This window comes from Neoarius graeffei, chromosome 8 (genome assembly GCF_027579695.1).
Source record: "Neoarius graeffei isolate fNeoGra1 chromosome 8, fNeoGra1.pri, whole genome shotgun sequence".
NCBI lineage: Eukaryota > Metazoa > Chordata > Actinopteri > Siluriformes > Ariidae > Neoarius > Neoarius graeffei.
Genome location: NC_083576.1, coordinates 70,915,718 through 70,932,592, shown reverse-complemented (window position 1 = coordinate 70,932,592; position 16,875 = coordinate 70,915,718). Strand labels below are relative to the sequence as shown.

The 16,875-nt window shown below is 42.0% G+C and overlaps 1 protein-coding gene across 1 annotated transcript in view; it reads left to right on the top strand.

Annotated features, from left to right (window-relative positions):
* Positions 1-15,037, top strand: part of kctd15a (potassium channel tetramerization domain containing 15a) — a 45,137-nt gene extending 30,100 nt beyond the window's left edge. Inside the window, exon 5 of the mRNA XM_060928171.1 lies at positions 12,150-15,037. Within this exon, the coding sequence (XP_060784154.1) occupies positions 12,150-12,308 (159 nt within the window). The 3' untranslated portion in view covers positions 12,309-15,037. The remainder of the gene's footprint in view (positions 1-12,149) is intronic.
* Positions 15,038-16,875: the final 1,838 nt, after the last annotated feature.

Genomic DNA, 16,875 nt, shown 5'->3' with positions numbered 1-16,875 from the left:
GTACTACTTACTGAAATTCTGCCAGAGGTTTCCAGAGTGTGGATAAGGGTGGACATTTTACTGAGGGCCCTGTGATTTGACTGAGTGTTATTATTTTTTTTTTTCGTTGAAGGAACTTTTATCTGCCTCAGTTGCCTTTAGGCAGAACTTTCATTTTCATGTGAAGCACACTTGAAAGAAGTGGAGGAGTAAGTGAATACTCCAGACTGCATGTGTTAAATTTAAAAAAAATAAAATAAAAAAATCTACAAGTACTGCACCAAAAAATAAATAAATAAACACACGTCAGTGATCTGTGGATGAGCAAGTGACAAGGTTTGCAGAGAGCTCTTTCGCCTGTGGATCACCAACGTTGGAGTGTACGTTTGTGTGTGCCGAAAAGAATGGCATGATTTTGGTTTTCAGAGGGGGAAACGGTTCACTTTTGACTCCTCATCAAACTCCAGTAAACAGCTCCAGGGAGAATCTGATCGCGCTCTCATCTTCACTGGACTGCCTGAAGAGGGAAATGTAGCAGGCAAATAAAAGCATAAAGATAAAATATTGATAAAATGTTATACATAAGGAATAAAATAAAATATGTGGTGCCACACTGTTATAGGAAAATAGTTAAAGGGATAGTTCGGGATTTTTGACATGAATCTGTATGGCATCCCCATCAATAGTGTCGTGCAAACACACTGACTTACCCCGACAGCATCCTGTGAGTCCAGTTCTTGTCCAGTTTTGGTCCAGACAAAAGTAGTCCGGCAAGTTTGTTGGGGTCACGAAAGTAAAACGTTTTTCGTCTCAAAACAGTATGTGTTCAAAAGAGTGATATATTTGCATCACAAAACCGTTGCCAAATAAAAAGTCAGACCTCGAAATCGCTTGGCACTATTTTCTCTCCCTTCTTATCACTGCGCGCTGCCGGCAGGTGACAGCGAAACGCAGACCCACTAAGCTGGTGGGAGACCAAGGCTGCACTCTATCCACGGCTTACACACGTGATGCACGGAGGATGTGTATAGTGGCAGCATCTGTCCCCCCAGAGAGGATCTTTTCAAAAGCAGGACAGATTATAACTGAGAGGAGAAATAGAATCAGAATTAACTAGTTAATTGCAGCAATTAAAGGAATAGGTAGGAAAAGGAAGGCGCAAAGACACCGCGCAGCGCCTGAAAACGGGTTTTCAGGCGCTGCGCACCCGTTTTCAGGCGCTGCGCGGTGTCTTTGCGCCTGCAGCGGTGCTTTGCCTGTGCTGTGGCTGAAAATAGTTCCAGATATAAATTGGTCTAGTAAATCCCTTCGTGTTAATTTGCATTGATATGTGTACTCGATGTGACTGTACAAGTCATGAGAAATAATTATAAACAATCTTGAGTTATTTAATTCACTTTTGTAACGACAATGCTAGCTGGACACGCCTGATTACAGTGACTACGCTAAGCTAAGCTAACCGGGGTGTTTATAGATCAGGACAATGGCTGGGTCGGCTACAAAACGCTTTGGCTCACTCATCCAACTCTAGGGACTGCAGGGACTGACTCAATTTCATCTGGGGGTGGCGTACTCCTTTAAATCAAAAATAAAATCTCAGGAGCCGAAAGAGCCGGCTCCTTATAGTAAGAAGAGCCAAAAGAGCCGGCTCCCGAAAAAGAGCCGAAATTCCCATCACTAGAAAACAATGAATGAAACAGCCGTGGCTGTCACCTGGCGGCAGCGCGCAGTGATACCGAGGGAGAGAAAATAGTGCCAAGCGATTTCGAGGTCTGACTTTTTATTTGGCAACGGTTTTGTGATGCAAATATATCACTCTTTTGAACACATACTGTTTTGAGACGAAAAACGTTTTACTTTCGTGACCCCAACAAACTTGCCGGACTACTTTCGTCTGGACCAAAACTGGACAAGAACTGGACTCACAGGATGCTGTCGGGGTAAGTCAGTGTGTTTGCACGACACTATTGATGGGGATGCCATACAGATTCATGTCAAAAATCCCGAACTATCCTTTTAAGGATGTGTCCTGTGAAGCAGAGTTACTATTAACACTCTGAAATTGATGATTTGCTAGTAAGAGCTTCTCCCAGAGTGTTTTATAGCGACGCTCCATACTTAAAGGGGAACAGAGAGCAATCTATAGAGTAAATATAACAATAAAACACACATTACCGAACCTTATTCAAGACTTACAAAAGTTTTTTGTTCTAAGGTTGGAAAGTTATAGTGTTTTGAAAGTAGCTCGAGCAAACTATTTCCGCAGTTTGAACAGCCCGCCATAATATTAATTTTATCCAATCAGAATGCACGTTCATTTTCTCTGCGTAACACTCATGACGTATGTGTGTGCCCAGTTGTGTTGGCTCATTGAGGTTGGGAATAGCACGTGTGAAATACCTGCTTCTGCCTCTTGCGACGATTTCGCAAGTCCACGGGTGGCGCCTATCTCATTGCAGCAAATAAATTCTGCTGGACTCGTGAGCAACTCCACGTTACATTTTCCGCACGAGCACCACGCCGTGTCACCTGCACGCAGACGCTCTGCCCCACGCTCGCCATGCCCATGGTCAGCATCAGTCTCATCCTCGCCGTCATCCGAGCTTTCTTCTCTTATTTCATCACCGGAGTCGAGAGTACCTCTCCTAGCTATTTTAAGTTTGTTTCTTAAGACAAGGATTTTTTAAGATGTTACTTTGTTGACAGTTTCGGCGAGAATCTTCCGCCTTCTTCAAAACAGTCACCAGATGTGTCCTGGGGGAGCGACCTGACAGCAGGAGGCGTGAACTACCTGTCAAATTGGGCGGGACGTTCACGCCTCCGTAGCGTAACATCAGCTGATAAGGCACGTCACCATTCGACATCTGGTGACTGTTTTGAAGAAGGCGGAAGATTCTCGCCGAAACTGTCAACAAGGTAACATCTTAAAAAATCCTTGTCTTAAGAAACGAACTTAAAATAGCTTTAATAGTTAGACATAATGAACTTCCACTACATAGTACCTCTCCTAGGTTCAAACTGGTACCCTTCTAAGCCATAGCCTGCTTGCAGTGTGTCTTGCGGGATCTCTTCGTATGATTCGACAGAGCTGTCGCTTTCACTTGATGCGCCCGACGCCATGATTACACGCTTATCTCCTCTATTTCGGAGAGTTCCGCTAGTGCAGTGGGTAGCGCTGACGTCACGGTCTTTTAAAAATGGCGACTCTTGTGCGGTTTAGCGTATAAAGTATTATATTTACAATTGCCAAGATATTTCGTTGTTTTCTAGTATATAAATTTGATAGAATACTTAAGAATACGTTACTTTGTCACATCAGCAACTGTATATATTATATTTGGTACCCCTTTAAGAGAATATGGTAATGCCTCGACCTGATTCTTGATGGCTTTTGCAACAGTACGACGTCCGTACATACAGTTGTGGTCAGAAGTTTACATACAGTGACATGAATGTCATCTTGGATATGAATGTCATGGCAATATTTGGGCTTTCAGTAATTTCTTTGAACTGTTCTTTTTCTGTGGCAGAATGATTGTACAGCATACATCTTTAATAAAAAAAAAAACACACTAGAATTTGGTGCACGTGTTTTAATTTTCTTTGGGTTCTCTGAAATCAACACAGGGTCAAAATTATACATACAGGGTCAAAAATATACATACTCTCACTTAGAGAGGTGCTGAAACTTCCAAAATGTCTTTTATCTTGCCAAGGCCAAGGTCTCTTAACTTCCTGTTAGTGATCATGATTGTTTACAGCTGGTAGCTTCTCTGTGCCTTCATAAAAAGGGTTTGTTTACAGCACTCAATGGATTGATCAACACACAGTAAAATGGGAAAGTCCGAGGAGCTTAGTGCAGATCTGAGAAAGAGGATCGCAGATATACACAACTCCAGAATGTCTCTTGGAGCCATTTCTAAACAATTACAAATTCCAAGATCAGTTCAAACAATTGTATCCAAGTTATTGTGAGGTGTAGTCACTTTGCCAAGCCACTTTGCTTCAAGAAAACCCAAACTGTCACCCTCAGCTGAAAGGAAATTGGTTTGGATGGTCAGGAACAACCTGGGAACCACCATGGCACAGCCCTGCCATGAGCTGGAAGCTGATGGTTCACTATCTACAGTTCAGATGACCATGGACTAAGATACTGCTATCCAAGAAATAACCCCCTGCTCCAAAATTGACACCTTCAAGCTTAACTAAAGTTTGAAGCTGACCACACGGACAAAGAAAAAGCCTTCTGGAGGAAAGCTGTATGGTCAGATGAGACAAAGATTGAGTTGTTTGGCCACAGTGACCACCATGTACAGAAGGACACTGTACCAGCTGCTGGTGGTGGTAGGATAATCATGCTCTGGGGCTGTTTTGCTGCCAGTGGAACTGGTTCATTGCACAAAGTGGATGGAATAATGAAGGAGGACTACCTCAGAATTCTTCAGCATAAACCATCAGAAACTAGAACATGACTTGGGAGTTACAACAGGACAATGAACCCAAACACGCATCAGAGCTGGTTGTGGAGGATAAAGCAGGCTAATATTAAGCTTAAAACAAGTCCTGACTTCAACCCTATTGAAACTATATGGACCGTGCTTATAAGTCAAGTCCATGCCAAGAAAAAAAAAATTTTTAATTGAGCTCTACCAATTCTACCATGAAGAGTCATGAAATATCCAACCAGAATTCTGCCAGAAACTTGTTCATGGTAAACAAAAATGTTTGGTCAAGGTGAATCTTGTGAAGAGACATTTTACCCAAATATTAGGTGTGCTGTATGTATCTTTATGACCCTGTATGTATAATTTTGACCTGGTGTTGATTTCAGAGAACCCAAAGAAAATTAAAACTTGTGCACCAAGTTCTAGTGTTTTTTTTTTTTAAAGATTTATGCTGTACATTCTGGCACAGAAAAAGAACAGTTCAAAGAAATTACTGAAAGCCCAAATATTGCCATGACATTCATGTCACTGTATGTAAACTTCTGACCACAACTGTATGTATGAACGACGTACAGGTACCACCACAGAAACCCGATCATAAGTGCAAGGCAACATATCTCAAACACTTAACCAGCAGACAATGAAATGTATATCTTTATTTCCATAAGATAAATTGGTTTTATCCAGCGCTTATTTTTAACTTGCTTTTTAAAAAATAACATTTGCTAACACATTTCACGACAGCTTCATCTCATCTCATCTCATCATCTCTAGCCGCTTTATCCTTCTACAGGGTCGCAGGCAAGCTGGAGCCTATCCCAGCTGACTACGGGCGAAAGGCGGGGTACACCCTGGACAAGTCGCCAGGTCATCACAGGGCTGACACATAGACACAGACAACCATTCACACTCACATTCACACCTACGCTCAATTTAGAGTCACCAGTTAACCTAACCTGCATGTCTTTGGACTGTGGGGGAAACCGGAGCACCCGGAGGAAACCCACGCGGACACGGGGAGAACATGCAAACTCCACACAGAAAGGCCCTCGCCGGCCCCGGGGCTCGAACCCAGGACCTTCTTGCTGTGAGGCGACAGCGCTAACCACTACACCACCGTGCCGCCCCCGACAGCTTCATATAAAGCTAATTAACAGTTTTATTAGTCCACTTGCTTGTTGGACAATTGACAGATATAACCAGACAACAGTTTGACATTAAGTTTGATTTTTGATCATAACCATATAGTAATGATGTAAAGTGAAAGCGTTGGTTCACTGCTGTCCACCAGGCACCCAGCAGAGTCGCATTATAATAAATGTCGTGGTAATGTTTCTGGCGCATGGCATGCGGTGTCAAAGAAAGGAATAAATATGGATTTGTAACTGCGATACATATCTCATTATTGGGGTCACTGTCACAAGACAATGCAGCAATTTATTGACGTGAAATACACAACACTACACAGTAGAGGTCTGCGCGGGACAGAATTTTCAGTCCCGCTCCCGCATTGTGCAGTCCCGCTCCCGCAAAGAATTATGATTTTCAGTCCCGCTCCCGCCCGCACCTGCCATATTTTGTCCCGCTCCCACCCGCAAATCCCGCATGATGCAGACATTCACGTTATTTCTCACGAAAGTTCCTGTCATTGGCTTGGGGAATTAAACATGCTGAGCTTAGCTGAGCTCTCCACTGACCGATCCTTCATTTATTGTAAGTTTATTGTTTAGACTCTGACATTCTGCTGACACATTCCAAGTTGAGTGCTGCATGCGCTCATGATTGACAGCTCTCGCTTTGATTGACAGCTCTCGCTTTGCGCACTCGCACTCCCACTTCCGAGTCTGTGGTGTTATGATTCCAACCGCGATTTCATTCTCCTCTCATATGAAGTGCTGCGCAACCACAACCAGCTCCTCAGATTATACACTGTCTATTTCTAGCTTTAAATTGAACAATCTGTGTGATACACAGTCCTTTTTAATACTAGTTAATACTTTTTATTAATACTTTTTAATACTTAGGACTAATACTCTTGACTTTTTAACGGTAAATGTACCTCTTTTTAAAGCAGAACTTACTTCTGAAGCACTGTGAGCTTCACTAGAGGAGCTCTGCTCTTCTGCCATGATCGGAGATCTCAAACACGGAAGAGCGGAAAGGAATCGGAAACGTACGCGAGATTAGACCACATCCACAAATTTAGGCATTTTAAAATGTTTTTGTTAATGCCAAATAAAATATCCAGCACAAATTATATACGATAGACATAAATTAATAATTTATAAATTTAATTTTAAACACGTTTTTAGTTAGCGGGACTGCAGCTTATCACCTCTCCCGCCCGCGCCCGCATTGTGCACTCCCCCTCCCGCCCGCGCCCGCAATGAGCTTTCAAAATTTGTCCCGCGCCGCACTGCTTTGCGTCGGGTCCTGCGGGACTCCCGTGGGAGTGCAGGGCTCTACTACACAGTTCAGTGGTTCACGTATCTTCCTAATCCTTTCCGAACATTATTATGTTATTGCCTTGTGGCTACGTTATTCTGTTAATGACGATGTTTTGATGATTACATTTTTTATTTTTAGTTTGTTTTATATCTTCTTTACTGTTCAGAATAAAGCAATCAATCAATCAATCAATCAATCATGTGCTATATTATTATTATTATTATTATTATATTCAGGTCGATTTTGTGCCCTTACAAATATTTTGCTCATACACTCATCAGGAGCTCTGTTTTTAGTCACTGCCTAACAGGGCCGTTTCTAGCTTTTGAAAAGACCAGGGGCTAAGTCAAGTTTTCCTGGGGCTTGTATTTTTAATGGAGATTGGCAGAGAAAGGTTGGCGAGGTTATATCTAACTTTACAAGAAATGCAGTATTATCACCCACACACATTCAAAGGTTATGACAGCTTTATTACTGATTTTTTTCACTGCTCTTTTTAAATTTATGTCGTTCACTTCAGTTTCTGTCTCATTATTATTATTGTATTATTATTATTATTATTATTATCATCATCAATACCCATAATGTCTTAGGAAACTGAAACATGTGCCAATAGACTATTAAACATCACCAGTCAAATTTATCATCAGTTGAATAAAAATATCATTTCTCACTCCTATATCTCTCCTTTAGGACCACGGAGACACAAATTCTAAGCTACATTATTATATTACAACGTTCAAAATCCCAGATGACATCCCGTCTCACAAGACTATGATCAGATAAATATGTCTTCCAAGTTTCTCTCTCTCACTCTCACACACACACACACACACACACACACACACACACACACACACACAAATACCATTTTCTCCAATGCGTCCAGACTCAGCTGACTGCAGCAGCTCATTTGTAGTATCTGGACAACACAAATTTATGTTGACATTAATATTGCATGGCAGAACAAAAAAAACTATTTTATCCCTCTATGTGAATAATATGCCAAAGGCTGGCTATGGGATGGTCGGCTGGCTGGTTCTGCGTAGGCTACATGCAGCATTAAAACGTATGATTAAATTATGTCAGGGCAACTATTGGTGTCTACATGAACACACATTATTGCTGACCTGTTAAATAAACTTAGTCGGGGCAAATAGACCACCACTGTAGATATTCATTAATATTCACTCGAACCTTTGAGCTCGCTTGGTACACTAATCATACAGACCCTACGCTGTACATTCAACATAACCGGGTTTTTTTGTGCATCAACATAATTTGACAGGTTACACTGTTAATACTTTCTATATACACACCTACGGTCGATGACTTACTGTCTGTTTTCATCTTGAAAAATCCAACAATAGTGGATTGGTTTTTTTGAAGTCGTCTTCCAACCAGTTCTGAATGTTGTTCTTCTGTTGGTGGTTACCAAAATTTTAAATGTGCACTGCTCAATTATGCCCCCCGTCTTCAGACGCTGCAAGTCAAGTTCTGATCTGTTTGTCAGTTGTTTTCTATTCATCTCTTACTTTTTTTGAAGGTGAAAATACCCGGGGCTATAGCCCTGAGTGATGGGGCCTAATGACGCCACTGGTGCCTGCTTTTTTATTTATTTATTTATTGTGTGTACATACACACACACACACACAGTGGTGCTTAAAAGTTTGTGAACCCTTTAGAATTTTCTATATTTCTGCATAAATATGACCTAAAACAACATCAGATTTTCACACAAGTCCGAAAAGTAGATAAACAGAACCCAGTTAAACAAATGAGACAGAAATATTATACTTGGTCATTTATTTATTGAGGAAAATGATCCAATATTACATATCTGTGAGTGGCAAAAGTATGTGAACCTCTAGGATTAGCAGTTAATTTGAAGGTGAAATTAGAGTCAGGGGTTTGCAATCAATGGGATGACAATCAGGTGTGAGTGGGCACCCTGTTTTATTTAAAGAACAGGGATCTATCACAGTCTGATCTTCACAACACATGTTCGTGGAAGTGTATCATGGCACGAACAAAGGAGATTTCTGAGGACCTCAGAAAAAGCGTTGTTGATGCTCATCAGGCTGGAAAAGGTTACAAAACCATCTCTAAAGAGTTTGGACTCCACCAATCCACAGTCAGACAGATTGTGTACAAATGGAGGAAATTCAAGACCATTGTTCCCCTCCCCAGGAGTGGTCGACCAACAATGATCACTCCAAGAGCAAGGCGTGTAATAGTCGATGAGGTCACAAAGGACCCCAGGGTAACTTCTAAGCAACTGAAGGCCTCTCTCACATTGGCTAATGTTAATGTTCATGAGTCCACCATCAGGAGAACACTGAACAACAATGGTGTGCATGGCAGGGTTGCAAGGAGCAAGCCACTGCTCTCCAAAAAGAACATTGCTGCTCGTCTGCAGTTTGCTAAAGATCACGTGGACAAGCCAGAAGGCTATTAGAAAAATGTTTTGTGGGTGGATGACACCAAAATAGAACTTTTCTGTTTAAATGAGGAGCGTTCTGTTTGGAGAAAGGAAAACACTGCATTCCAGCAGAAGAACCTTATCCCATCTGTGAAACATGGTGGTGATAGTATCATGGTTTGGGCCTGTTTTGCTGCATCTGGGCCAGGACGGCTTGCCATCATTGATGGAACAATGAAGTCTGAATTATACCAGCAAATTCTAAAGGAAAATGTCAGGACATCTGTCCATGAACTGAATCTCAAGAGAAGGTGGGTCATGCAGCAAGACAATGACCCTAAGCACACAAGTCGTTCTACCAAAGAATGGTTAAAGAAGAATAAAGTTAATGTTTTGGAATGGCCAAATCAAAGTCCTGACCTTAATCCAATGGAAATGTTGTGAAAGGACCTGAAGCGAGCAGTTCATGTGAGGAAACCCACCAACATCCCAGAGTTGAAGCTGTTCTGTACGGAGGAATGGACTAAAATTCCTCCAAGCCGGTGTGCAGGACTGATCAACAGTTACCGGAAACGTTTAGTTGCAGTTATTGCTGCACAAGGGGGTCACACCAGATACTGAAAGCAAAGGTTCGCATACTTTTGCCACTCACAGATATGTAATATTGGATAATTTTCCTCAATAAATAAATGATTACGTATAATATTTTTGTCTCATTTGTTTAACTGGGTTCTCTTTATCTACTTCTAGGACTTGTGTGAAAATCTGATGATGTTTTAGGTCATATTTATGCAGAAATATAGAAATTCTAAAAGGTTCTCAAACTTTCAAGCACCACTGTGTGTGTGGGTGTGTATTTCCTCTTATACCACAGCAATCAGCTGCTTAACGAATGACCTGCTGTTTTTATCTATTTATAGTCAAATTTAATGTCCACGAAAGGAGTTTGTTGACATTAAATTTAACTATAAATAGATAACATTTAGGTCACAGCATAATGATCGTTTTTCTGCTTATACTTGTAGCAAAGACTTCCTCAACATTTCCATAGAATCACAAAAACGCTAATTGAACTCAAGGAGCGTTGTGTATGAGCACAGGAAGAGTTACTGACATCATGAAATGAGCTAAATATGTGCCTTTGAACCCATCCTGTTCAAATAAGTAAATGATGGACCTGTAAACTTTTATCCACAGGGACTGTGTATTACTTTAGCTAGCTAACTTGGCTAATCCCAGTGATGAATTAAATGCAATATTTTGTTCGTTGTGGTATATTTGGAAAGATTTGTCTGTTACATAAATCATGAACTCTGACTGCAAAATGAGACTCAAATTATGAAATCCTGCTTGTGTTTGTGCTAAATGATGAGCGAGTAGTAGAATTCGCTAGTCAGTTAGCAAGCTAACTTATCTGATGTTAGTGATGAACACAATCTTGGCTGCTTTTCCTGCTGTTAAATAACTCACTGAAAACATGATACAATCTGAAACAGGTCCTGAAAACCCTTCAAAAACAATAACAAAACAGTGTAACGTATAATAACTGATAATTATCATTTCGCTTCGCCAGCTGGCTGGTTCGAACAGCAGGTGAACACATTAACAGTGCATTTTTCTGTGTATATTCATGGATCCTGAGAAAGGTGTAGAGATATTCCTAGATTACTTTTCGTCATTTCTCATTAATATTAAGCAAAATATACAACAACTATCAAAATTAATGTATGTAAATCAATCACTATAGCACATTAGCCAAGCTAGCTAGCTAATTAACTGGGCAGGATCTGTGGCTAAAGGTTTACAAGTCCTGGATTTTTTTTTTTTTTGGACACGATGGATTCAAAAGTCCATCCATTATCTGTACCCACTTATCCTGTTCTACAGGGTCGCAGGCAAGCTGGAGCCTATTCCAGCTGACTACGGGTGAAAGGCGGGGTACACCCTGGACAAGTCACCAGGTCATCACAGGGCTGACACATAGACACAGACAACCATTCACACTCACATTCACACCTACGGTCAATTTAGTCACCAGTTAACCTAACCTGCATGTCTTTGGACTGTGGGGGAAACCGGAGCACCCGGAGGAAACCCACGCGGACATGGGGAGAACATGCAAACTCCACACAGAAAGGCCCTCGCCGGCCTCGAACCCAGAACCTTCTTGCTGTTAGGCGACAGTGCTAACCACTACACCACTATGCCAAATTCAAAAAAGTCATATATAAATAAATTTGACATCAGAGATGTTCCCAGGTCACTTTTGCTCATTTCTTGGACGTATTAAGTAATTTAGTAATCTTATTAACATTTTAATTGTTTAAAATGTTCAGCAGAACAGAAAACTGGCGGCACGGTGGTGTAGTGGTTAGCGCTGTCGCCTCACAGCAAGAAGGTCCGGGTTCGAGCCCCGTGGCCGGCGAGGGCCTTTCTGTGTGGAGTTTGCATGTTCTCCCCGTGTCCGCGTGGGTTTCCTCTGGGTGCTCCGGTTTCCCCCACAGTCCAAAGACATGCAGGTTAGGTTAACTGGTGACTCTAAATTGACCGTAGGTGTGAATGTGAGTGTGAATGGTTGTCTGTGTCTATGTGTCAGCCCTGTGATGACCTGGCGACTTGTCCAGGGTGTACCCCGCCTTTCACCCGTAGTCAGCTGGGATAGGCTCCAGCTTGCCAGCGACCCTGTAGAAGGATAAAGCGGCTACAGATAATGAGATGAGATGAGATGAGAACAGAAAACTGATGGATTTGATGGACTGAATTGATCGGCCTTTATTAAATTGCATCTTGTGTGTCAGAACAGTCAATGGTTAGTAATTAACTTTGCTCACATTAGCCTCATTGTTTTTGCTCAGGTGCTGGAGAGACTGTTCCAGAAAGGCTTCACCATGGTGGCATCATGTGGCGGAGGAGTGGACTCGTCCCAGTTCAGTGAGTACATCCTGAATCGGGAGGACAGACGCTGTCAGACCATCCACACGCCCATCAGGATAAAACAGGAGCCACTGGACTAGCCCAACGCCTCCATCAGACCTGTAAAAGATCAACTGTGGACTATGAGAATGAGCCGAGTGTGAACTTCTCTGCTGGTTCACTGGACCATTAAGGAGCCCATCATGATGGAACTCTATACAAACAACAAAAGATCTGACTGAACACCAAGACTCAGTAGAGGGACAGGTTTAAAAAAAAAAAAAAGTCAAGATTGCATTCTGTATAATTTGGTCTTCCACTCACATTAACACTGTTGGTATAGTATTCACTCATGACCTTATTTGTGTTTAAAGCAGAATTGTTTTATTTTTGCACACGAATCCGCATTCCAGTTTGTCCAGTGTGGAACCTGAACATCTCATGCTCCAGTCTTCTGTAAATCAGGTCCTTGCATGTCGTGGCCATTATTTCTGAGAGCAGAGGTGTTTTTTTATGCTGGTTGTGGAGAGAAGAAGGGCTGGCTCGCTGACATTGTGCTCAAAGCGATACTGATCCCTGTTTTTCTTCAAGCATCCTCTGATGATATGATTGCGACAGCCTCATAGCGACGGAGTGATTCATTCTAATCTTCTGTCACTAAGTGATGCGCAACATGGTTGGATGCTTTAACAGAAGTGTTCTAGGTGTGTGTGCTGGATCTGTGTTGTGCCAGTTATAACAACATCACTTGTTCGTGAGAGAAAATACATCAGAGGATCCAATTAGAAAACCGCAAATCCAATTCAGTACCCAACCAAGACGTGCATTGGTGCATTCATACATAGTTAAATGCCTTCCGAGTTAGGAGAGGGACTTGTAGCTACAACCTGGCCACAGGAAAGCGTCTCTAAGGCCACATTCAGACAAGCAACTCATACCCAATGACAAATCTCATCGGAGCAAGAAAGTGTCCGCGATCCGAACAGCAAAATCAAATGCAGTCCAATCAAATTCAACAAACATTTATGTATGTTTGATGTTAAATGATTAAAATCTTGTTTCCATAGTTGCAACAGACTTCAAATTACACCAGATTTCATGATTCACGAGTGTAAAAACTGAGACAACATGGAAAACATGAAAAGAAGCATGAATCCTTGCTAGCAGAGAAACATTTTTTTTTTACAGATCTGGCTTCCTGAATTCATCAAGACATCACCAAATCCCATCATCTAAGATTTTAAAATTAACCCTGATCTTAGGGTGGGAGGGATGGTATTACTCTCTCACCTGTCAATCAGAGCAACACTAGCCAATAGCGGGCATCTTGTATGCAGAAGAGGGCAGTTAGCGCTCCTTTGGGTGTGTTTAGCCGATCTTTTAGAGAGCACGAAAAGCAATTTTTTTGGGGAAAAAAAAAGGCGTGCCAGCTTCATGTCTATTGGACAAAGCACATGCCAGCATGTGGGAATTGGCAATGGCATAAAATTAGGTTGCAAGTTTTAATTATGCATAGAGAAATATTCAGCCCCGTGATGACCTGGCGACTTGTCCAGGGTGTACCCCGCCTCTCGCCTGTAGTCAGCTGGGATAGGCTCCAGCTTGCCTGCGACCCTGTAGAACAGGATAAAGCGGCTAGAGATAATGAGATGAGATGAGAGAAATATTCACGCTGGCTCTCGAACCAACTACCTTCCCTAAACGTCTCAGAGAATGCGCATTTGTATATCGTTACAGACATTACTGCGACCAGTCAGATCTGCTCATGAGCAATATCGATACTCTGGCTAAGAAATTAAAAATACATAATTATTAATGATTACTACATAAATCAGATTTGCCAAATTTGCTAGAATGTTTCCGGTGGCTTTCCTACACCCCGGAGCCCTGCTGTAGATACAATAACGACTATGTATTTTGATCAGGTAGCTCCAAATATGTCGGCCTCAAATTCCGTCTCTTAACTTTGTGTAATAAAATGAACATGAACGACGTGTTGTTTGGCAAGACAACAACCACAAGTCCTCTGGAGACACACTTCTCTCTACATTCTCCAAAACTCTCCTGATGAAGGCAGTTTTAGGTGGATTACTTCATTCACTAAATGAATGCGCGTCTGTGATACAGCGAGTTCTACCACAGCACTACAGAGATTCAGTGCGCAGCTCAAGGCTTCTTCAGGGCCCCGGAGAAAAACCATGGGTCAGAAAGAAGCCAAGCTCTTCTTCCGAACACCCCCCAGAAGCCGAGGTCACTTTCCCACAATCCATTTAGTCAGCCAAACCTCCGCAGGCCAAAAAGGCCCAGTCACGATGTGGGGGAGAATAAACACGAAAGGTTACTTATGTGGCAGGAAAACACCGGATGATGCTTAATGTATTGTAAAAGTACACATTTAATAGGCTGAGTGTTTTTCAGGACGTTCTCTACACAAACGGATGGCAGGGGCAAAGGTCGCAGAAATGCCAGCACACTCTACACGATCACCCGCTGAGTGTTAGTGTAGAAAGACAGACTGGAGAGCTTGTTATCATTTGTTATTATTCAAAATGTTCCATCTCTGCGATCGTGTGGGATGTTTTGGCGGCTTGATGAAGCCCTTCAGCAAATAAATACACAAAATAAATCTTTATTCCGGGCGTACACAGTTTTTAACCACAGCCTCAGAAGCAGATCTCGGATCTCGCACTTGGACTTTCAACTGCGTGAAAACAAAACTCTATTTAAATGCTGTTCTAATCGATGTTGTGTCAAAATGTATAACTACAGTAAGGTGCAAATTTATGTACATTATTTAAATAAAATTCATTTTTTGTTTATGGATAAACAATGTGTTGCAGGCATGTGTTCCTTATCCTTTTGTAATTTTTTTTGTTTTTTTTTTTTGGGGGGGGGGACGAGATACCAGACTTTTAATAAATTATTGGTCCCCCACACACTTTTTTTTTTCCCCTCAAAAGAAAAAAAAAAGCTGATTTTTAACTTCGTCTATTAGAAAGAAGTCGGGTTTACATAACTGTATCAGAAGGATACAGCTAATGTTAAAGAGGTTAAAAAAACAAACTTCATTGTCTCATGGAAACCAGCCAAATGTTCCCACAAGGTCAAAACCGTCAGGTATTCAGTTCCATGTGGGCACATTTGGCCCATACCATGATATAAAAACATGCCCTTCCCCCCACCCCTACACACACACTCCTGAAAGTGTGCTAGCAGATCATCATCCAAACGAGATGAGATCTTACTGGAAGTGCAAGTTCAGTTGAGTGAGGTGTGATAACGGAAAACGCTGGCACTATAAACAAAGTGGGGGAAAAAAAAAGATCAAATGTACAGGAACAGAATGGTCGCAGGAAATGCAAAGTTCAGGAAAAACAAAATCGGAAGCAACACGGCGATGGAAAGAGGTAGTGTTCCTTGCAGTGGCGGCTGCTGGTTTTTAAAACAGGGGAAGCCCATTTTACGCATTCATCGTAAAACCTGTAGGCCGGATATCAAAGCATAGAAAGGTGTGCCCCATTAGCATAGTGAACTAGACAACCCTACCTAGTGGCAGAAAGTATTTTTGCTTGTACATTTCATGTTATAGTCTGGCTTGCCAGGCTAGTGCCTCATATCCTTAATCAAAAATATCAAACATCCAAAAATCACTGGCTATTCAACGAAGAGCCTTGAACATCATACCCTGATATGCAACACAGAGTCTTTAACACAACACCCAGCTGTGCAACACATCCTTGAACATCCATAACCAGGTAGGCTATGCAACACACAGAACCTTGAATATTATACCCAGGTATAACCTATAACACAGAGCCCACCATTCTCTTAACATTACTGAACAATATACACACTTCAGATTCATGAACATGAACACTATACACAAATTCTGCCCTCCGCTCCTTTTCCAGAAAATGGTCTGTGACCCTGTCATACCAGCTGGTTGTGCTTTCCAGAGACTTCACCAATTTCTGTTAGCAGCTAGCACTGCAGATCCCAATAAGGCTCAAGCTAGCCTACAACCAGATTGAACTACAAATGAAATAAACGAGTGAATTCGCGAATGATCAAACTGACAGAATGGATGAAAGTTAACGGAGCACAACGAGTAATATTTACATTTATTTACAGAGTAATGTACAGAGACATCAATGAGAAGGAACGTTTATATGAAAAGAAAGTCGGACAGCACTTTGGCACACGACTACACTTTCTCGACATCCGCTGGGGACTGACTGATCATACTTCCGTGTTCCTCGCCGACGCCGAAGTACAGAGCCCACCCTCCTCATGTCTTTCAAACACTACCTCCAATAATCCTTCATCAGCCCGACTTCTTGCCCCTCCCACTGTCTCGTTTAGTCCCAGAGAAGCCCGGCTTCCCTGGAAGTGACGATTTTGTCGATTTTAACCAATAACAACTAGCCGAAATTGGCTGTTCAGAGCCCTCTCATAGACTGCAACGGATACCCGGCTGCCAGCCATAGATCCCACTGAAATAAGAAAGGTTACAGCCAGTGTTGCCAGATTGGGCGGTTTTAAGTGAATTTTGGCGGGTTTTGAACATATTTTGGCTGGAAAACGTCAGCAGTATCTGGCAACGCTGGTTACAGCCTGGCAGCAAAGGTGATTCTCGTAGCGAACTGCAAGTTCGTCAGACATCACTCA